This window comes from Saccostrea cucullata, unplaced genomic scaffold (genome assembly GCF_032062105.1).
Source record: "Saccostrea cucullata isolate Sc308-1 unplaced genomic scaffold, CSIRO_AGI_Scuc_v1 ctg872, whole genome shotgun sequence".
In the NCBI taxonomy this organism is placed as follows: domain Eukaryota; kingdom Metazoa; phylum Mollusca; class Bivalvia; order Ostreida; family Ostreidae; genus Saccostrea; species Saccostrea cuccullata.
Window position 1 is genome coordinate 82,044 of NW_026941173.1, and position 22,920 is coordinate 104,963.

The 22,920-nt window shown below is 33.4% G+C and overlaps 1 protein-coding gene across 1 annotated transcript; it reads right to left on the reverse strand.

Annotated features, from left to right (window-relative positions):
* Positions 1–1,492: 1,492 nt before the first annotated feature.
* LOC134257341 (carcinoembryonic antigen-related cell adhesion molecule 5-like) lies at positions 1,493–21,648 on the reverse strand. Its single transcript, XM_062739968.1, has 11 exons — positions 21,552–21,648; positions 19,418–19,723; positions 18,863–19,144; positions 14,661–14,951; positions 13,205–13,480; positions 12,307–12,606; positions 5,881–6,171; positions 3,891–4,067; positions 3,257–3,379; positions 3,011–3,165; positions 1,493–2,188 (listed from the first exon to the last, which is right to left on the reverse strand). Exons 2-11 carry the CDS (start codon positions 19,704–19,706, stop codon positions 2,018–2,020), a joined length of 2,355 nt encoding a protein of 784 aa, XP_062595952.1. The 5' UTR covers positions 19,707–19,723; positions 21,552–21,648; the 3' UTR covers positions 1,493–2,017.
* Positions 21,649–22,920: the final 1,272 nt, after the last annotated feature.

The window sequence follows — 22,920 nt, forward strand, 5'->3', positions numbered from 1 at the left end:
TAAATGTTCATTTCATTGACCATGATGATTATTTTTTGTAATGGTTTAATGGGAGCAAAAAATTAAATAAATCGATAAATAAATTACTAGTGTCTCTTGCTTTTGATAATCAAATGTTCAGGTCCAAATTTTCTGGGTGCAGTTATTGAAAAAAATACGTCTAAAATAATTTTATAGAAAAATTTTCTTTTGAGTTACTGACAGTCATTACATGATGCTTTCAAATTGAAAACAGAAATTAAATTATTGATAGACCGTAAATGATGATTGAGCTGACACTTAATATACATTCCATCTAAAAACTGTTATAATTATCATAAAATCTAAAGTGTTTTCCAAATGATAAAATAAAAAAAAAGGATAAAAAAGGATAAATTTTAAGAATTAAATTTCATATTGTTTCAACTAAAAATATTGTTTGTGCCAGTATTTGTAGAAACATCTGTTCCCGCTTACTGCCTAAACCAATCCAGTCAAGTGCACAAGCTACAGAATTTTCACACTTAGAATGTAAAAGCAGTATGCGATACATATAAGTGGAATTTCTATAGTCATCCTTATATAAGTTGAAGTGGATGTGTAGAAAACCAAACTTTGATACTCATTTTGTCCCGTTTAAGTAAGTAATATAACTAGATCACAAGAAGTTCCTTATTGTTCTATGTTTTGTTTTTCATTAGATCTGGATTATCCACTACACATAAAAGCCCATAAGTGTAGATAGAGTATAATGGAGTAAGCTTATTAGAGAAAACATGCCTCTCCCTCTTTCAAGCATAGTATTTGAAAATCGCTGCAGGTTTTACTATGATATACAGTTTCGCTTCCTTGTGCACTTGGGCTTTATGTTATATATTGTAAATCACAGGCCTTTAGATCGCTTTGAAAAAAAATGTGGTGTCATTAAAAAAATCTTTTTTTACATTCACAATTTTTCAAAGCGATCCAAAGGCCTTTTATGTAAACAATATTTCTGTTGGAAAATCTGTGACAGTGATAAAAAACTGAAACATTCTATCAAACTTAAAAGACTGTTTTGGCTGAATAATTTTTCTCATTATTTATTTTATTATTATTTTATTTTTGCAAATATAGCGCTTTCTAAAATATGACTCCCCATCTTTCCCCCGAAAGTCGTGACACTTTGGTCCATTATTTCATCACTTTTACCTTGTTTTTATCTTTTTTGTGTTACGTGTAGAGGTATACACAGCTCTTCTTTGGGACAAATAAGTCCAACATCTCCCAACAATTTTTCAAAATTTAGAATCCTTTGTGTCAGGTACGAAATGATATGAAAATTAATAAAGAGTACATATTTTAAAAATTAGATGAAAAGACATCTTTTTGATTGCGTAAGTTTATTTTAATTCCAGGAAGACTGAAGTTAATGATTACACCAGGTCCGTACCTATTGAAAATAAAGTGATCAATGGAGTTAAATATTACATCAATACAGGGCTTCTTGACTTTTTTAAAAACTGAGTGCAAAAAATTATGAAACAACACACGCATACACCTGTTTCGTTCCTGGTGAATGTAAATTAGAAGTTGTCCAAATTATTTTGAGCAATGGTTCCTTTTAGTATAATTCATATAAAGACGTGGATGAATACTTATACTTGAACACATGCATACCCAATTCAAGTAAAATGATCTAATCTTTCAGGACTTCTAGCGATGGGCGAAGAAATGCGTAAAGTATAGAAGAATGCAGTTTTTGAAAATGAAATGAAAATTTTGTTTATCTTTCTTCCTTTTAGACACATAATTAAAAAAAAAAGATTTTTTTTAATGGAGATTTATATGCAATTATATTATATGCAGTCTATATGCAATTATCTTTCGGTATCCATGATGAAAATAGATGATCTAATTCACAATTCTAAATACAAGCAGACAAAGAAATGCAAGACTTTAAAAAACAATGAATGTAAAAAAGTTTAATCTGTCGTCAATAAATCCAGATGTACACATCTGTGAATTGATTCTTGATTTATCATCTCACTACAAACGATCACTTGACATTTTTCCGCGTTTCCTGTACAGGTGGCGCTTTCTGGGTGAAATCCACGAAAGTGTACTCTGTCTTCTCTTCTTCTCCGTGTATGACTGGTCTCCCCTTTGTATCTGAACTTTGGGGTTTTCTCGCAAATTCAACATCGATATAAACTAAACCATCTTGATTCTATAAAGCAATAAAAAAATCAATTTGAAAGAATAACTCCTTAACACTAAAAACAGGAAATACTCATAAGACTTGAAAATATTTCTGTTAAATTTGGGTCGATTTTATTTCTGTTTCATTATTTGCTGGCTTGGAAACTTATAATCATCACATGAAATGGACAATTTTATTATACTTTAAAGGGACCATTTTATTATTACTTTAAATGGACCATTTTATTATCACTTTAAATGGACCATTATCTTAGTACTTTAACATGATATTTAACTTTCCTATATTTTAACTACTTTAAAGGGACCATTTTATTATCATTTTAAATCGACTAATTTATGATCACTTTAAATTTACATGTACATGGACCATTTGATTAATTTGCATACATGTGCATAAAGTGCATACATGGATTATATTTTATTCTAATGCAATTTTTTTTGTAAAACACCTTTTGATTGGCTAATGCACTGATGTTTGAAGCAGTAAAACGAGCATTAACGAGGCAGGAAGCTTTTCATTGTGACGTCATAATAGAGCAACGCAAAAACACAATGCCCTGTGACGTATTTCTTGTAAAGAAATCAACAAAATAAGACGCAAACAACAAACAAAATGCATGGATTGGATTAGAGGGGGAATAACCATCTTCTATTTGGGTATTTGCGACCATAATGCTGATTTAACGGTCGCAAACGCGTTGCCGGTAAAACTCAGTTTGCGACCGTTAAATCAGCATTAACGGTCGCAACTGCCAAATTTGAAGAGAGTTATTCCCTAAATTATTCAAATCTAAAATTTTTTTTATACTTATTGCTATTCACATCATACCGTTGAACGTGAGTTGTCGTTACTGGTAGATGCTCCAGCTTCTTCATTCTTTTCTTGCAACCCCTTTTCTTCATGCTTCTTCTTTTCTTTCTTTTCATCCGTTTGTTGTTTCTTAGGATGTTTTATCACTTCTGAGTACATTGTGTCGTTGTCATCTAAACACAATGAGGTACATATTGAACCCGAAATTAGAAAAAAAAACATTAGACTCAATATAATACTTGGAGAGATAGATTGCAGGACTACCATTTTGATCCTTGGTGACGTCATTCTTCATTACGTCATCCTGTTGCCTGTTCTTCAGCAGAACACTCTTGTCAACAGCAGCGTACACAACAACATCCGCTGGTGTATCATCCTGAACTGTGGCTGTAAACATTTATTGTTTTTTAAAAACGTAAAATATGCACGGAAAAATATATTATTATATTTTGAAGTTTTTTAACCACATTAAAAAAGAAGAAAAAACGTTGCCCCTCGCACAAACAAATCGATATTGAAATGGATTGCTGGTATTGTTATATTGCCCTTTTATAACAACTAGTAATTTCCTACATTAACTGCCCTGATAACTTTTTATTTAATAAACATTTTTCTTGTAAAATTTCTCATCTAAAATTGTAGACATAAGGATGAAAAAGTTAGAAAATACGGTACGTGTAAAAGGGCATTTTGTTCTGTGTAGAATGGATGGATTAAATATGATTAAACTTTTGGTAATCAAGTATATACCATTAACGTATTCAATATTTTTTAAATAAGATTTTCCTTGTCTGTTTGAAAGCCACCGATTTTAAAAGTAAACCCAAATACAGTATATTCAGATTTTTATTAGAACGTAAGATGGATGTTGTAATATTTTGACACTATATCTGCTTACATTCACTGAGTCCTTCCTCCCTGTTTCTTTTCTTTGGAGCTGACTTTTTAGTCTTTTTACAATACATCGTTACCGCTCCAGTCAAAATCACAACAAGGAGAAAACCAACCGCAGAAGCTCCAACCAAAACCAACATTGTATTGTCTCCAAACAGAGCGGAGGACGAGATCGGCGGAGCTTTAAATATCATGAAAATGTGTTCATTCTCTAATATATTGTGCAAAGAAACACGACGGGTGATCAAAAAGTTAGCAAACAAATTCCTCTTTCTGGCTAGACAATTAAGGATAGTTCATATAAATTCTACGATGGTGATCAAAAAGTTCGCGAACTATCTATTAATTGAATTGTAATGATTTCCTCCATCACTGTGACCCCACAATGTGAAAATGACGTCAAAGCGTAGGTAATCCGTGACGAAATATGGTTGTCCTAGTCTTAGTCGAACAACGAGCACGTCAATGTGATTGCAACACAACGGTAATGTTGACAAATGTTTAAGGAATCACTGTCTAGTTTTGAGAGTATGCCAGGGCATCAACAGTAGTGGGAAACATGGGATAATTTGCATAACGGGCGAAGCGAAGGGCGAAGTGATTCCTTATATTTCCATTTCATTGTGAAATAAAATTGTAGATTTAGACTTTAAAAATGTAGACATAGACTATAATCACACGAGGACTTCCATGCCAATTTCAATAGTCTTCGCCCACTGACGTCCAACACATATGCAGCCGCACGAGATTTACATGCATATTTGGCCTCCTTAGTTTCAGACACAGAGACAGATGTGCACAAGATTTGCATGCGTATTAGGCCTCCTTAGCTCCTGACCTATCGACCTGCCTAATTTACATTCCGGCAGAATTATCAAGAAATAAACTCCAACAACTTTCAAAGAGTTTTCACAGAGAAAAAAAAATTAGAAATGGTAATATTTACTTATATACGGGAGTGCTATTGTGTTTCCGCGCTTGACTAACCAAAAAGTAAAATACGGGTGTGGATAAAAAAAACAAAATATCACATTTGCATATTTTTATGACAAGTGCAAGCCCTAAAATTTATTTGCGCCAATGCACTCCCACTTGCGTTTGCGCTAAAATACTTATGTGCCAAGTTTTCTCGTTATACAGTATAACTTCGCGATCTTTCATAACAAATCGCCCAACAAAAGACATAATTCTTCCCCAGCTTGCCTTCGCTGGGATACAAAACAACCGTTATTTTTAACCATATCCCTCCCTTAACTTTAACAGTCAATCCAATTTATGATTGAACGCCTTGAAAGCCTATTGTCTTCATAAACCTTGTACAAATTGTTATAAGATACTTCAGAGAAATTCCTAAGTTATACGTTAAACTTTAAAGCTGTTCGTTGTTCGACTAAGACTGTGACAACCATTTTTCGTCACGGATTACCTACGTATTGAAGTCATTTTCACATTGTGAGGTCACAGTGATGGAGGAAATCATTAGAATTCAATTAATAGATAGTTTGCAAACTTTTTGATCACCCTCGTAGAATTTATATGAATTATCCTTAATTGTCTAGCCAGAAAGAGACCTAAGTAATAATATTGTAGAAATACTAATACATGTTGAACCTGTACTTTGTTAAGTAACTAGGAGATAATGTAGTAGAAAAAATATATACATGTAAGATACTTCACCCAATCGCATCATCTTGGGTCTTTCCGTCAGAGGTCGGAAAAACAACCTCGAATGTATTAACATCATCGGATGTTAAAAAAGTTATACATTTCCCGTTTCTTCAAATATATGATAGACTGAGTTAGAAGTCCCTTCTATAGTATGTTTTAGGTAATATAATTACATTGAATAAAGTTAAACTCCATATTCCACAGATAAAATGTCCCCATGCATTTATTTCAAAGATCAAGGGAGGGTTGTAATGGCGTCTTATATATACATTCGAGGTCGTTTTTCCGCTGGTCGGAAAGATGAGAAGTTGCGATTGATACTTCACCTTTAACTTTGACTTTAACTTCTCTCGGACTCAAAGAACAGTTGATTCTATTACAACTCTCCAGTTGGTACCAGTACTGCTGTCCAGGAGTCAAAGGTCCTGGGTCATAATGCCCTATGTTACCTTCACCAGGGTCTGTTAGATTCGCATCTTGTATCCAGCTTGATCCTTCTTTTTGATATAAGATAAAGAATTGTTCCGGTCCTCCATTAAAGTTCGATATCCACGTAAGGTTGACGAATCCAACAGCGTAGGAATAACAGGTAAAGTTCAATGGGGGCAGAGGTTTATCTAAAAAAAAAAATCAAGCTTAAAAATTATCAGATGCTATTTTCAAGGCAGATATGTTTACATCTATAGTAAGGAAAAATCGATATTTCATCGATAAAAATAGAACTGTTGGCAAAATACTGATCACATCAACTGGGTGGCAAAATACTGATAACATTTTTTCCAGAAAAAAAAGATAATGAGTTCAAAAGAAATAAAACGCGGATATGAGAACTTAGGGTTAATTAATCAGCAATATTATTCTCCTTTTAAAATCTAATAATGCATATACAGTACCGACCAGACCCAACCTGACACAAAGCAGTCCCACAGCAGTCCCGGTGACTGCCTTCTGGGCATTCCCACAGTATTCCCAGAGCAGTCCCAGCGGTCCCAGGGAGCACTCCCAGCAGCTCCAGTGGGCGGAGTTTATTAATTTTATGGGCGGGGCTAACTAATAAATTAGATTTCCAATAAACAATGGCACTTTAAAAGGCAGCTGAAATTATTTATTCTGAGTAGTATTCCAGGAATCCTTACTATGCGAAGGTCATTTACATTTAAGACCAGTTCCCGCATGGAAACAATTTGAAATAATATTTACTGAATAAAGAAAGCTTTCACAACTACACAAATGAATTACACTGAGCATGAATATTTAATCACAATTAACTGATTTTATCAGTAATTCAATTTAATTTTTTTTCTGTGATTGATACTGGTGTCAGTATTTATCTTTTTTTTTATTAAACAAAAAAATTACCTGGAATTGATTATTTTCCACCAGAATTAGCTTTAATTAGATCTTATCATTTAATAGTGAGGCCAATTTCCATACTAAAGGCATTTCCTTATTAAGATTGAAGTTTTGATAAACTCTAAATTGTTAATTTTGCCAAGATTTAATTTTAATTTTACTGGCATGTAAAATTTAATTATTATTAGTTTTCCTAGATCTACAGTACTCAAATTTAAGGGTTTTATTTGTAAATTAAGGTATGAAACACTCAGATTATATTCAAAATTAATTAATTAGAAATTAATACAAATTTCATTCATCTTTTTTTTCTTTACATAGATTGAAATAAGGGTCATAGGGAGCATGTTCAATGATGTGTAACATTGATATATGTACCCAAATGCATGCATGATTGATTTTCTGCCCAAAGTTGATTGAAACCGCAAGTGTTGATACCATTTTATTTAAGCACATTATCGGCCAGGTAAACACATGTCAAGCAAAACAAAAAAAAAAAAAAAAAAACAAGATGTGTTTGTGAAACACTGATGCCCCCGTATGGCAACATAGCAAAGATTAAGCTTTTCTTAAATGCAAATTTAACTAAATAGTACCAAAAGTAGGGTATTCTCACTGGAAAACAATTGTGAAATTTAAAAGTAACCAAATGTTCAAGTTTTTTTTAAATAAGTACAAAAATCTCCAAAGTCAAGGTCAAAAGGTCAATGTAATTAGTATCAAATGAAATGTCTTGCCATATAGAATACTTATGTTGAGCATGAAAGCCCTAGTCCTAACCATTCAGAAGTTATGGCCAACGTTCATTTTTTTTTAAAAGTAGGTCAAACTCCAAGGTCAAGGTCAACGTTCTTGTTATCAAATGAAAGGTCTTGTCATAAGAATCAAATGTGTAAAGTATGAAAGCACTAGCCCTAACGCTTTAAAAGTTATTGTCAAGGTTTGCTTTTTTAAAGTAGGTCAATCTCAAAGGTAAAGGTCAGAGGGTCAAAGTTCTTGGTAACCAACGAAGGGTCTTCTCACAAGGATTACATATATGCAGTATGAAAGCCCTATTACTTACTGTTCAAAAGTTATGGCAAAGGTTAAAGTTTTTTCACAAGTACGGAAATCTACAAGGTCAAGGTCAAAGGGTCAAGGTTGTTGGTATCCAATTAAAGGTCTTTCAACAAACATTACATATGTGAAGTATAAATGTCTTGGTATCCACTGTTCAAAAGATATAGCCAAAGTAAAAGTTCAAAATTTTCATGTAAAAGTGGGTCAAACTCCAAGGTCAAGGTCAAAAGGTCAAATTTGGTGGTACACCAACGAAGGGTCTTCTCACAAGGATTATATATATGAAGTATGAAAGTCCTATTACTTATCGTTCAAAAGTTATGGCAAAGGTTAAAGTTTTTTCACAAGTACGGAAATCTACAAGGTCAAGGTCAAAGGGTCAAGGTTGTTGGTATCCAATGAAAGGTCTTCCAACAAACATTAGATATGTGAAGTATAAATGTCCTGGTATCTACTTTTCAAAAGATATGGCCAAAGAAAAAGTTTAAAATTTTCATGTAAAAGTGGGTCAAACTCCAAGGTCAAGGTTAGTTAGGTAGTTAGTACCTACAGCATTATAAAGATACCGTATATTATGACGTCATGTTATAATATGACGTCATTGATCTTTTCCATTCAAGGTAAAAAACACATCATCAAAACAACACGGGCGCAAGAGCATATCTTATTAGCTCACCTGAGCCGAAGGCTCAAGTGAGCTTTTCTGATCACATTTTGTCTGTAGTCCGTCTGTCTGTCTGTAAACTTTTCACATTTTCGACTTCTTCTCAAGAACCGCCGGACCAATTTCAACCAAACTTGCCACAAAGCATCCTTGGGTAAAGGGGATTCAAGTTTTTTCAAATGAAGGGCCACGCCCTCATTCAAGGGGAGATAATTGGGAATTAATAAAAATTTGTTGGCATGTTTTAAAAATCTTCTTCTCAAGAACCACTGTGCCAGGAAAGCTGAAACTTATATGGAAGCATCCTCAGGTAGTGTAGATTCAAGTTTGTTCAAATCATGACCCCGGGGGTAGGGTGGGGCCACAATGGCCGACTAAAGTTTTACATAGAAATATATAGGACAATTCTTTAAAAATCTTCTTCTCAAGAACCACTGTGCCAGGAAAGCTGAAACTTATATGGAAGCATCCTCAGGTAGTGTAGATTCAAGTTTGTTCACATCATGACCCCCGGGGGTAGGGCGGGGCCACAATGACCGACCAAAGTTTTACATAGAAATATATAGAAAAATTCGTTAAAAATCTTCCTCTGAAGAACCACTGTGCCAGGAAAGCTGAAACTTATATGGAAGCATCCTCAGGTAGTGTTGATTCAAGTTTGTTCACATCATGACCCCCGGGGGTAGGGCGGGGCCACAATGGCCGACCAAATAGAAATATAGAAACATATAGGAGAAATTCTTTAAAAATCTTTTTTCTCAAGAATAGAAAAGTCATAATTGATCATATTTATATGGAAGCATCCTCAGGTAGTGTAGATTCAAGTTTGTTCAAATCATGACCCCTAGAAGTAGGACAGGGCCAAAATGGCCGATCAAAGTTTTATATAGAATTATATAGGAAAATTCTTTAAAAATCTTCTTCTCTAGAAAAGCAAAGCTATAATTGATCATATTAATATGGAAGCATCCTCCGGTAGTGTAGATTAATGTTTGTTTAAATCATGGCCTCCCAGGGGTAGGGCGGGGCCAAAATGGCCAACAAAATTTTTGCATAGATATATATAGGAACATTTTTAAAAATTTCTTCTCAAGAATAGCAAAGCCACGATTGGTCATGGAACTACTTTTGGATTTAAACTTTTCAATAAGAATCGAATTTCTACTTTTTCTTAGCCACAGTGCTCAGGTGAGCGATGTGGCCCATGGGCCTCTTGTTTAATTTTTAAAACATTTAAAACATTTAAAACATTATGTATATTATTATATCTCATTATAACTTTACCACACAACACGTTACCTGATTGGTCAAATTCTAGATCATCACGTGATCGGACCATAAAACTTCATATTTCACGAACGTCGGATACCTAGACTAAGTGCATTTTCCCGCAATAGTTATCGTTCGTTGAAAGAAAACTCCCGAGAGTAGTAGACGTCACAATAGCCTGGTTTACGTCACAATATTGATGATAAGCGATGGGAAACTTTACGTTAAAAATTATGAAAGTGAATTTGAGAGCAGGTTCGAATTTGAAAGTTCAATCAAAGTAAAATCCCATGTCGACCGGTCATACTCGTCGTCTGCTCCTTATTATGTTCTCGAAAAATCCGTAGACAATTCACTGTAGAAATAATACAATTTATTTTCAATACAAAATAAATCTCATAATTATAGCAAGTAAACAAAAGTTTATTTATACCAGATAAAACTGTGGGAAAAAAATCCTGTTATTTTTGTAAATTTTCCATTCATTTGGATATCGACCACAGAACTTCCAACAAGTTGCTGTCTTTTAAAAAAGGACTGCAATACGTGGACCATATGCATGTGTTTCTAACTGAAATTCTATATAAAAATACAATGATCTGCCAGCTTTTCCCCAAATATATACTTATCATAGACATTGAACATTGCTGCGTAGGTTTAGCCCGCCCCCCCCCCCAACTTTCCACCGACAAGTCGCAGTATAGGTTAAAAAGAGGGAAGCGGTGGTACTGAAGTTTGAACCTGAACCCCCCCCCCCCCCCCTCGAAATAGGATTTTCGTGTTTGGGAAAATGACATTTCCCTTTTTTTGTTTTTGTTGGTTTTTTTTTTGGACTATCAGGTTTTTTTGAAGGTATAGTTTTTTTTACACTTAGCCCCCCCCCCCCCCCTCACCCACTTTCAATTTGCTTCCGACGCCAATGCATTGTAGTCTCAAAGCAAAACTGTTTAATTTTATCTCCGATTTATACGGAAGAAATCTATCATGGTAAAATAGATCTGATGGTTCACGTGTGGCACAACTCTGACGTACTCAGATTTTTTTGTCAGAGCCCCCCCCCCCCCCCCCCCAACATTAAAAACCGTTGCTACCGACCTCCATTAGACGGTAAATGGATGACTGAAATATCAAATTATTTTGCGAGCCTTGATACACAGATTTAATGCCGGTGAAAACTTGTTTTATCTTTCAAAAGCTTTAACTAGTCGTTCAATGACGTTTTTCATTCAAGTTGTTAAGTTACATGTATTGATATACTGCAAGTTCTTCCTACTTTTTGAAATGCTTGTGCAATTAAACATGTCGAATCAATAAAAGTATACGTATGAGAGAAATATTCGGATCTGCCACTAAATATATAGATGCGATATGCGCGATTTGCCAATAAATGGCATTGATTCTACGGGCAAGTTGCCTAAGGTGCGAACTCTCTAGCATATTCGCGCATGCGTAGCCTGTCGTTTGCCCATGGCATCCTGTTTAGCCTCGCTTATATATTTACTGCGTGGACCACAGGGTCCACGCAAAAAGATTACTTTTCAATATTTGTCTTCTTTTACTTGTTTACAATAACTTGCTTCATTTAAGAAACTGTTCGAACACAGAGCACTCTGGCATATCAAATCGACTGAGAGAGTAAAACCCCATACGCAAGTGATAAGGGTATACACGCATTGATATTTAAGTTAGGGAAATTGAAAAGGGAAATTTAAGTTCATCATAAAGCTTTGTTGTTAAGTTCTATGTAATGTCTTTTTCTAGAAACGATATGAAAGATATGAAAGAGGTATATTTCAAGCTTACTTGGATACATGCACATGTACGACATATGCATGGAAATAATTATTGTTAGTCTATAATCCGTCACCTATATATACATATATATATATTGTTTAAAAAGGAACTTAGTTTTTATTGTACTTGTTTAAAAGAATAAACAGGAAAGTATGCAAAAAAGTCCAAATATTCTGAAAGGGAGAAAACATACCGATAATATCTTTAAAAAACAGTCTAATTTTCTACGACAAAACGAATCAAATGGTTTGCTTTTTGTGGTGATAAAAATCATTCCAATGAAAAGATTGCTAGATCTTTTGAAATGCAATTCTGCACCAAATATACCCGATATACATTATATGTAGGGGAAACAATATTGGATGTCACGTGCCCTTACGTTTACTGATTCTTCACAAAGGGTTGGGAATATATCGCAAACCTTTCTTTACAAACAAAGAATAAGTATAATAACTTTAAGCTATATTTGCATTCCTACTAAAATTTTCTAGCTAATTTATATAGTACATAGGCATAACATTCCTTTTTTAAAAGGTTCTGCATGCTTCAAAGGCTTTCACCTGATTGAGAATAAATGCACAATGAAAAACACTAGATAAAAACAAAATGCAACCTTCGGCGTTAATCGTAATATTAGCGATGACTTTTCCTTCATATTTCAGTGAGTAGTTTCCAAAGGATCCTTGACTCCGAATAGGAATAGTGCTGTTGATCCAATGTTTGTAGACAACGTTATCTCTTTGTGAAACTTTAATCGATATAATCTGTTGTGTAGGTCCTGACCAAGCAAACCTTGATGAAGATGTTAAGGGATTTGCAATAACAGGCAAACTAACATGAACGTTCACGTCCGGACCACTCATTGACCCAAAGATCCTTTTAAATAAGTTGGAGTTATCAAGGCGAGGCTTACCTAGAACATAAGATACAAAGTTGCAAATAAGTTGTATTTCAGTAATTCAAAGTAATGATTAAATAATTTCAGACTCTAATTTTTTGTTCGTTTTTATAATGTTAAGGGCAATGTATTATAAATTCTTTTCAAAGTAGATTTATTATTTATAAGTTTGTGAGATTGCTTTTTGGGGCTTTTGCAGGAAAAGTTATAGAAAATTTAGCATATTTTTGAGAAATGCATCAATCATACGTGAAATACCTTTTTTTCTTATTCTTATCATAAATAGATGTATGAATAAACAAATTAATGTATTTACTTCACTTAGGTTCAGGGGCAAAAAATATGTAAGATGGACGTTTGCATATCGTATGCTTATGTTCAAAATGTCTTTCTTTAACTAGTTTTTAAAACATGATGAAGTCTTGCAATATTTACTGACTTGTAAATATTACATGGATCTACAATCAATTACCTGCATGTCTAAAAATTAAAAAAAATTAAAATAGTTTAACATAGAATATTTTCCCGGGCGACACTACTAATGACAACAATATATTTGTGGAAAATGACTCGAAAGATTTACGATATGAAAACAATGGTAATGTAAACTGACAGTGAACGTTGATAGAGAATGATTGATTCCTGCTTCCAAACTCGGTTGAGTTTGCCTCACAGCTGTAATTGAATGTGTCAGAACATTGTGCATCTCTTTGTAAGGTGTAGTTTAATTGTTTTTGCCACAGAATCTGGTTGCCAGTGAGTTTCGTAAGGGTTACTTCTGGAGTGGGATCTCCCATGACGAGACATGTAAGATTTAGAAGACTACCTTCATCCATCGTAAAGGAATTTTGAAGTTTTCTATTGATGTACACCTTAGGGTCCATGAGATCTAAAAACAAAGACCATTTATGCATTCCTTAAATAAAAAAAAAAATGAATAAATAAGGTATTATTTATTGTGTGTATGTCGTTCAAAATATTCAAATAATTGGATAGGTCTATATACACGATTGCTAATGTTATAATTATTTTTTTATTCTTACTTTCGGCCTGTTTAAAGAGGCGATCTCTTTTCAATGCCAACTTCTTTCAGAAATATTTTTTGCATACAATACTTCATTTCCCTGATATCATCTTACTGTATTAAAAAAAGGGGGGCAATGAACATTTTCCATAGCAAAAGAAATTGGGAAAAAAGTCCCCCCCTCCCCGGCCTGCCCTGTCATGATATAAAAAGCACGGATAAGAGTCAGAGGAAATTCTATAATGTAGGTTTTTTAATACATACATCTATTAGAGTGAACACTTGGAATTTTTGTTAAGTGTTTAATGTTTTATTCTGTACTCTGTATATATTGTACATAATATGATAAGCCTTTGGCTTAAAGAATAAAGAAACTGATACTAAACTGACATTTATAATTCAAATAATGATATGTTTGAACTTTGGTAATTAATTGTGCCAAAATGTAAATTATTTATAAATTCTTTGCTACGAACTCTAAACGAACTCTAAATTCTATATATACATTTGATAATCGTAAAGAAAAAAGAAAAGAGATTTATCTTTTGTGATGCCATCCCTCAATTTTCGAGTCGCTGATTTTGTAGTAGAACACGGACCTGTTAGTTAACTATAGATTTTGGGTCAATTTGAAATTCTGACATTGCACAAATGTTTTTCCCGCAGTAGCATCTGGACCCACAATCCTTGCCAATTGCATTAATCCGCAAAATACGGTAACAGCGTAGTTCATTCAAAAATAACTCACCTTGATTTAATGGTTATTGCAGATTTTGATTGATTTGAACAATTTTATTTGTAATTTAATTAATTACGATTGGGCACAAGTTCTGAAAACTTATAACGCGCTCTCCCAAAATAGTTGAGTTTGTTAAAATATGAACTCTTCGATAACACAACTTGCTGAATAAAGAATCAATTATGTCAAGAATCTAGACATTCCAAAAGTAACGCGCAGTTTAGAAAGGCGGATCTTCAACATTACGTTATATTTTTTGGGGCTCACTCTAACGATTGCACCGTCAACATATTAGAATACACCTACATTGAATTTTTAACTTGATACCATTCTTCCCATGCCCTTCACTGTTGTTGGCTACGCATCGAATAAGGGTCATCATAGTTCTGTCTGCGTTTAGATTTGGTAAAGATAATGGAGAAACCCCATAGGTTGTAATATTTTCAAAACCTCCTTTCGCACGTTTATATTTCCACTGTACGGTACAAGACGGATAACAGTCCGCTGAGCAGTTGTACGGACCTATTGGATCGCCATCTTTGATTGTAATTGTGTCATTAAGAGGTTGTGGGGTTATCATCACTTTTTCTGGACCATCTGTAAAAGGAGAACTCTAGGTAAAAATTATTATTTCAAAACTTCACATACAGTATATTCTCGAAGCTTCTTGGTTGATAGTAAACATATTCGTATTTATTATATAAGATACTAGAGAAAGAGCACGGACTTTTTTTGTCCAGTCAATTTCTGATAAATCTAAACTGGTTGTCAATGCAGCATTTATCTCTTGGGGCCTTAGTGACTGTGTATCCATTGAAAATGAGGCAGGAATTAAGAATATCTTTGTTTCCCCTAACCCGACCAAAAAATCTCACGTTCGGTCGGTAAGTATGTCGTTTACTGATTTAAGTATTTTAATTTTCAAATAAAAATCAGTAAACGACAAGTAGATTAACATTTTTTTTTTGGACAGCAGCTTTGAAAATGCATTTTTTGCAATATTTAATGGAAAATTACCTTAAATAAGAAAAGCACAAAAAAAGCGGTTTGTGAGCAAAATGCTAAGTATCATTCAAATGCTGTTTAAAAGAAAATTCATGATTAATTAATTTACAAATGTTATTTAGTCAAAAAATATTCAAAAAAAAAAAAAAAACTATTTGAATCACCTTAGGCCAAAATAAAAAAAAAAATCCTTTGTTTCCCCTAACGCGACTGACCCAATCAAATCGTGCCGACTGAAAAGATTTTTTAAAAAAGGTGATTCAAATATTCTTTTATTGTTAACAAAGTTTTATAAAATACAATGTCATTAAAATAAGTTTTTATCAGAATGGCCGACCTTGTTCTACTGTGATTTTCAAGCATTTGTTAGAAACAAAATGTCGCCCAGATGTGATTACAGAGAATTATTTCTTCATAAAACAACGGCGACGTCTTAATCTTATGCATTTTGCTAATTAGAATTCTTGATTCTTGAAACAATTCGATTATAGAATTTACCGTGACTAAATAAGATATGTCTTGGGTCTCCATTTGAGTGAATAAATTTTCGAAAGAGACCTTAAACAACAAACAAACAAACCTGTCTGTTGAATTTAAGGTACTTAATACATGGTGCATGCAAGGCCCGCCTCATGAGAAAATGAGGGGCCCACCTAGTGAACACATCATTCAAGTTCACTGCATTTTATTTTATATGAGTTTGGATCTAGTCACCTTTTCATCTATGTTTACTATGTGCCATCATGGAACCATAGGAGTTGTTGTAAATATGTCTGCATATTCAATCTGATAAATATAATTCAGACGTCCTTTCTTCATGCCTTTATTTATGGGTTAAAATTCGAGACTATGACATTGTATATATCATTTTTATCATCATTTCGGTTTGGTTCAAAAGATTGGTTGTTTCTTTGCTTTTAATCCCTCTGGGATTTTATACGTACTCAGCACTTCTTTGCCATTATACAGTGGGGGATCGTCTTTGAGAGCTAGCGACACTGGGCCTACATGTAAGTTTTTATAGTCTCTTTTGTAGGACCGCTTTCAACTTTCTTTCGTGGGATTTGAACCTGCGACTCAAAATTAGCCACTTACTTCTCAACTCCAAAGCAAAATGATCCAAAATCACTTCAAATCTCATGACCCTCAAAAAAGTACATTGTCTATAAGCACTGGAGGCTGATGGAAGGTTTGGAAAAAAAATATATACCGGGTACTTGGATATCCGGTCTTAGCGTATTTAAGAATCTTGTCTTTTTATCGATTGATATAAATATACTCTGCCGTGAAATATTTCACAAGTTCAATTAAATAACCGTTGTGAATTAATCATGAATTTTTTTAAAACAGCATTTGAATGATACTTAGCATTTTGTTCACGAACCGCTTTCTTTTGTGCCTTTCTTATTTAATGTAATTTTCTATTAAATTTTAGAATGCATTTTCAAAGCTGCTGTCAAAAAAAAAAACATGCTAACCTACCTATCGACCCAACTGGAGAATTTTGGGTCTGGTTAGGGGAAACAAAGACATTTTCAATTCTGGCCTTATTTGAAAAATCTTTTCAGTCGGCGCAATTTAATAGGGTCGGTTGCGTTAGGAGAAACAAAGCTATTTTTTTTTTAATTTTGGCCTGACCTAATTTCTTTCCAGTCAATGTATTCTGACGTCATGAAATGCATAATATTTACAATATCCCGTAAATACCTTTAAAAATTGCCATTAACACCATTTTTATAAAGCACAACCTCAGATCCAAAATACTGTACGTGTTCATAATTTGGCGTAATCACTAGATATGGAGTTGTTGGCGTAATCATTAATACAGTATTTATCTATATAATGAAAAACCAGTTTCTGAAAATCCAAAACCATGCTTTAATTTTTGGATCGATGGTTATGCTTATATTTTGATTCTTTGCTGCATGTAGTCAAATACACTTGTTTTGTGCAAAATTCAAGAACGTTTCATTTTCAAAAAGCCCGTTTTATGAAAAAAAATGGAGTAATAGAAAATGAGAGCACCAATTAAGTTTCAATTTTATTTTGATTTAAAACATTTTTGTGACTTCATCCTTTGTGAAACCTGGTTCAGTAAATTTCTTATTGTTCTGCACAACGGCCAATAAATTACCTGTTGGTGTCCAATAAGATTCAACCTATTGGACAGGTACAGGTATCAGTCAACAATGTTTGAAATTTGTAGCGTAAGATGTAAATATTTCACTAAAAATTCTCCTGAAAATGGCAAAAATATTATCCTAAATGAATTGAATATATTACAAACATGAATGTAAAAGAATCCGTAGAAAAACCGCGTGTAAGTTAGAAACTGTTTCTTGCAAATTCCGAAATAAAAAATATATGCTTTGCATTTCACAGCTGAAAACTTACAATGAAACTTGCATTATGGTGGTTTTAAATAATGGCATTGTCAAAACACCTGAATTGGAAGTCCTTACTTAAAATGTCCGTCGTCACCCGTGATTGTTGCGTTGTAAAATGATTTAATTGTCAAGAATTTAATATAGTTTACTCCTACATTTCATATATCACAATATCGCAATGCGGTTAAACGATACAAATGCTAAACAAAGTTAATGTCCATATTTATCATTATATTATATGGTTCGATGATTTGCACTATTGAAAAAGTACAGACGAGAAGCTAAAACTATTTTTCTTTGGCCTAACTTGACGAAATGTGCTAGGTAGTCATCAAAGCAGAACGAGACCCGTTAACCTCTGGCTGTACAATGCATTTAGCCTCAAACTGATCTTTATGTCAAATATAAGACTCTACTCTTCCTTCGGACCGTTTGAAATCTGGAAAGTTTTCGACTTATAACCATTACTTTTAAAACGGGACAAAAGGTTAAAGTCAATTAATTGATATAAGGAAAGGGTCATTTTATGCCTAAAGTTAACCTAGTTGTTTAAATAATCGAATTGTTTTATGAAAAAGGACATTGCTTTTCAGATTTACAATATCAGAATAGGACCGAACAAAAAGGATCAGCGAAGATAAGTTTGATATCTGCCAAGCAAGCATACAAGCTAGTCAATCTAAGAAGGAGAACATTATTTGACAAGAGTTGAGTACTCAAATTAAAAATTGATATCTGTCAACTAACTTTTCTGTAGGCTTTTTAAGCACAAAAATTAGAAAATATTTTATAGATCAATAATGATGGCTGCAGAAAGAATTTTGAACATCATAAAAAGTTTACAACTTCTAAATTTTTAAAATTGAACATTCTATGTAGATACTACTTATTTAAAAATAAACATTTGAAATTTAAACCATGGTTTTAACGTCATGTCCATGAAATGTAAATGATATTGTTTCTACATTGTTCTCCTGTAAATTTTCCATTTCTGCATTGTAACTGATTGTATTTTTTTATATATATTGATAAGCTGTAAAGCTTTAAGTATTTATAAAGAAAGAAAGAAAGAAATCCACACAACAATTCTTCATAAGAAATCATTTTTGTACTCACACATAGGGTTTATCTGAACTTCATCACTTTTCTCTGAGTCAAGATATTCTTTCGCCTGACAGCTGTATTTGTTGTATTTAACATCTTTGGTGACAGTAAAGCTGTAGGTCTCTCCATCCTTTCTGTCTTGCCCGATGTCGTTGACAAACCATGAATACGATAATGGCGGAAACTTCTTGTAAAATCGAGGGGCAGATGTAGATCTACTTTCACATTTAAGGTAAGCGTTGTTTCCAACTTTAACTTCAAGGTTTCCTTTTATGTTAGGTTTAACTGGTTTCCCTGAGAAGAAGATCTTAATGATATGAGTATCACAAGGGGATTCTAATTGATAACATCTAACAAACGATGCATTATTCCTGTATTTTTGTTATGTTAAACAATATTCTAAATTTTCTTTAGTTATATGTTTGTTATACAATATATTATAATTACATAAATCTTTTTGACAATAAACAATGAAATGAAGATAATGCTCTCAATGAGAACGTTCATTTTTTATATGAGTATTAAAATACTTCAGAGAAAATTTGACAGATGCTTTAAAATGTTTACCGAAAACTATGAGAACAACTCCTCCTTTTCTAGACAAAGATTCTTTTCCTGAAAGACTTCCAAAGTAATATCCAGCATCATCAACAGTAATATTTCTCACCTTGAAGGAAATGTTTACAGAATCAAAGGGTCGGGTTTGGTATTCATATTTTGCAGACATTACTACTTTTTCCTTTTTTAATGTTATTATAATAGATGGCGATCCGATATTTCGATGTAATATGTAATAAAATCCACCTTTCGGAAAAAAATCAGCAGTCCATGATATGTTAACTGATGTTCCTTCCATAGCTTCTATTGTACTGACTTAAACAGAAAGAAAAAGCGATAAAAAGATGTTAAATAAATATCATAAGCAATTATTATATGTAAAGTAACTTGTAATAAAAGTAGGGATATAACGAATATTGATCAAGATAAAATTAAAACAAACTAGAGGGATTGTGAGCAATGAGCTCACTAAATGATACCCCCGCATCCCATAATGTCCATGTTTTGCTATATATTGTTTTACGGTAATGTGTAAAGAGGAATAACTCTTTACCAAATGTTATCAAGAAGCATTTATATGTGACGCCATAGGTAAGGATATAATGACAATGTCCATGTTTTGCTATGGGAAACCTAAAATACGTGTCGAAAAAAAAATGTAAAATATGAGGTGCACAATGGCATTATGTAATAAAGATTCTGTGAAATGTTCATTAAATTTCACTCAGTAGTATAAGAGGAGTTGCGGATAAGAGATGGGTACCCCAAAGCGTAACAGACGGACGGACGGACGTACAGACAGACGGAAATACCGATTACAATATACCCTCCCACTTTTCAAGCGGGGGGGGGGGGAGGGCGTATAAAACTCAGCAAAAAAACATGGAAACACGGAGTCTTTAAAACGCGAAACGTGGAAACTGCGGGTGTTGTCGGAATAAGAGTATTTCCAATGGACGGGTTTCTCCATTGTGTGTACTTTACTTAATTAGGTAATCAAGGTCATGTAGAAAAAGAATGCCATACCAATTTGTAAGAAAATTTATATACACTGTAATTGTGACAAAAGTCATTTTAACAAGATTAGAATTCGTAAAATGTTGCCTTAAGGTACAAAAAATGTCTCTGAATTGTCAAAGTAACGTGTTTTACCCATACTTATTCTTCAAACTTCATCTTTCAAGTTAATCATATTACACAGAGAAAATAAGTAAATCTCAAATATGTTTTTAGGAATTGCGAATAAAAACACCTCTTTAAATTTGATCAATTTACACATTTTAAAAATAAAAATCATAGGTATCCAGGCTTTTGAAAAAAATCCACAATTTTCATACATATAATGTATTTTATTTTTTATTAACTTTGATCATTTTACATTGCAAAGCTTAATTAATCACTTCTCATGTCATATCATGTTAATAAATATTGGTATCTATTGTAAGATAAAAATGAACATTGATTTCTTGATATATGTAATTCTAAAAATGCTTTTATAGGGTAAAAATTTCGACTTTCGATTAGACCTTCCTGAGAACTTCAAAGAAACTTCCTGGCTGAGGATTGGAGTCCCTTAAACAAGATTGATGATATTTTTGTATCAATGTATTTGTATTTAGTTATTGTGAATATTAAATTTTGAAAGTTGTTCGATAACAGTTTGTTTAATTTACATTTATTCAAAACGCAAGGAATCCCATTTTTTATGTATTTTCATTTATCTGAAAAGCTCAACCACTTCGTTTCAATTTGTAAGCCATTTAATAATATCATTTTCTCGCTTTTAAGAATATAGAATAGCTGTGATATCTTAAGACATTTAAACTCGTAGCATTTGATTACAATTTTAAGGGTGAAACGTGTAACCTCTTTAGCGCATTTGGTTTAACTTATATGTTTTATACAGAGTTTTCAATCAAGGTTTTCATGCTAATTTTGACACCCGAATTCCCTTTTTCCTTGTAAGCAAAGCGCACACACAGCGATTGTAACTGTCCGACCGTGGATATCTGCTAACCCTAAACATTTATTCCCACTTTTGCTGTTTCAAAAGACTGCGTCTTGGCGTCATCCTCGATTAAAAGGATTAATGAGATTGAGGACTGTTTAAAATCTTTACAATTTACGCATTGAAGAAATCTACCGTTATCTATATTGTAGTCCACAGAACCTGCTCCAATATCTGATCTGCTGCCATCATGCGTCTTGACAGTTACAGATTCTTGGAATCCTTGATCGCTCCCTAGTCGTGGGAATTAGAAAGTAAATAATAGCAAGATTTATCAAAGGATCATATATCTGTTATATTTTTCAAAGGAGATGACTCAGTAAATAAAAATAATTTTTGCTAAGTCTGTGTTTATTGCTAAAATAAAAAATTCAAACGTAACATCAATACCAGGGCTAATTGTAACGGGAACCGTTACAGATGTTCCCCAAACGCTCACCAACTCCCTTTTGGTGCCTTATTCCCTGTAAACTTCATTAAATAAGACAAACTCTATGCATTTGAGACTTTAACAACGTTTACCCAGAAGTGTACCAAGTTCATTCAAATTGTAGCAGTTCACGCGTGCGCATGTGAATGCATGTGCGTAATGACCATATCAACTTGTCTACACAATTTATATATTTTAATATATTAAATATTAAAGTATTTAATCCAAAGGTATTAAAAATACGCTCATTCAAGTGTATTTTTTATTTTACTCGTTTCATGTGCACGCACGTTCATACATGAGCATGGTGACCACACCTTCCTGTAGAAGTCCATTACATCTATCTATCTTCTAAATCCTACCCCGTTTGGTTGAAAACCAAGGGAGTTATAGCCGTTTAAATTTTCAGCCAATCAGATTGCACAGATCAGACGTGTATTCATGTGCATGGTGACCATACTTTCTTGTAGAAGTCCATTATATCTATCTATGTTCCAAATCCTATCCTGTTTGGTTTAAAACCGAGGGAGTTATAGCCATTTAAAATTAAAGCCAATCAGATTGCAGCGCACGTGCATGCACGTGTTTTCATGATAATTGCTATATAACATGTTGTAGAATATGCTAATGCATGGCTATTTTGAAAATTGCAAAGGATTTCGTCAAACAACAAGAAAGATATTGAGACTTTAGTTTTAGCCAATCAGAGCGAAGCGCAGGTGCAAGCGCGTGAGATCTTGCTATTTTGACCATGTCATATTGTCTATGCTACTAATATATCTTTATAATATGAGTTTCAAAGCATTTCATCAAAAAGGTAAAAAGTTACGCCTATATCAATTAAATCCGTCATTTCACGTGTTGCACGTGCACCCTCTTGCAAGCACGTGCGCGCAAAATGACCTTCGTTCTGCAAATCTACATAACATGCCTATTGACACTAAAAAGGTTTTACCTAAGTCGGATGTGTAGTTTACAAGATCACTCCTGGACAAAAAAGTACCCAGGAAGAAGAAGAAGAAGAAGAAGAAGAAGAACTAGAAACTCTTGTTGCTACAGCAACAAAAAGGTCTT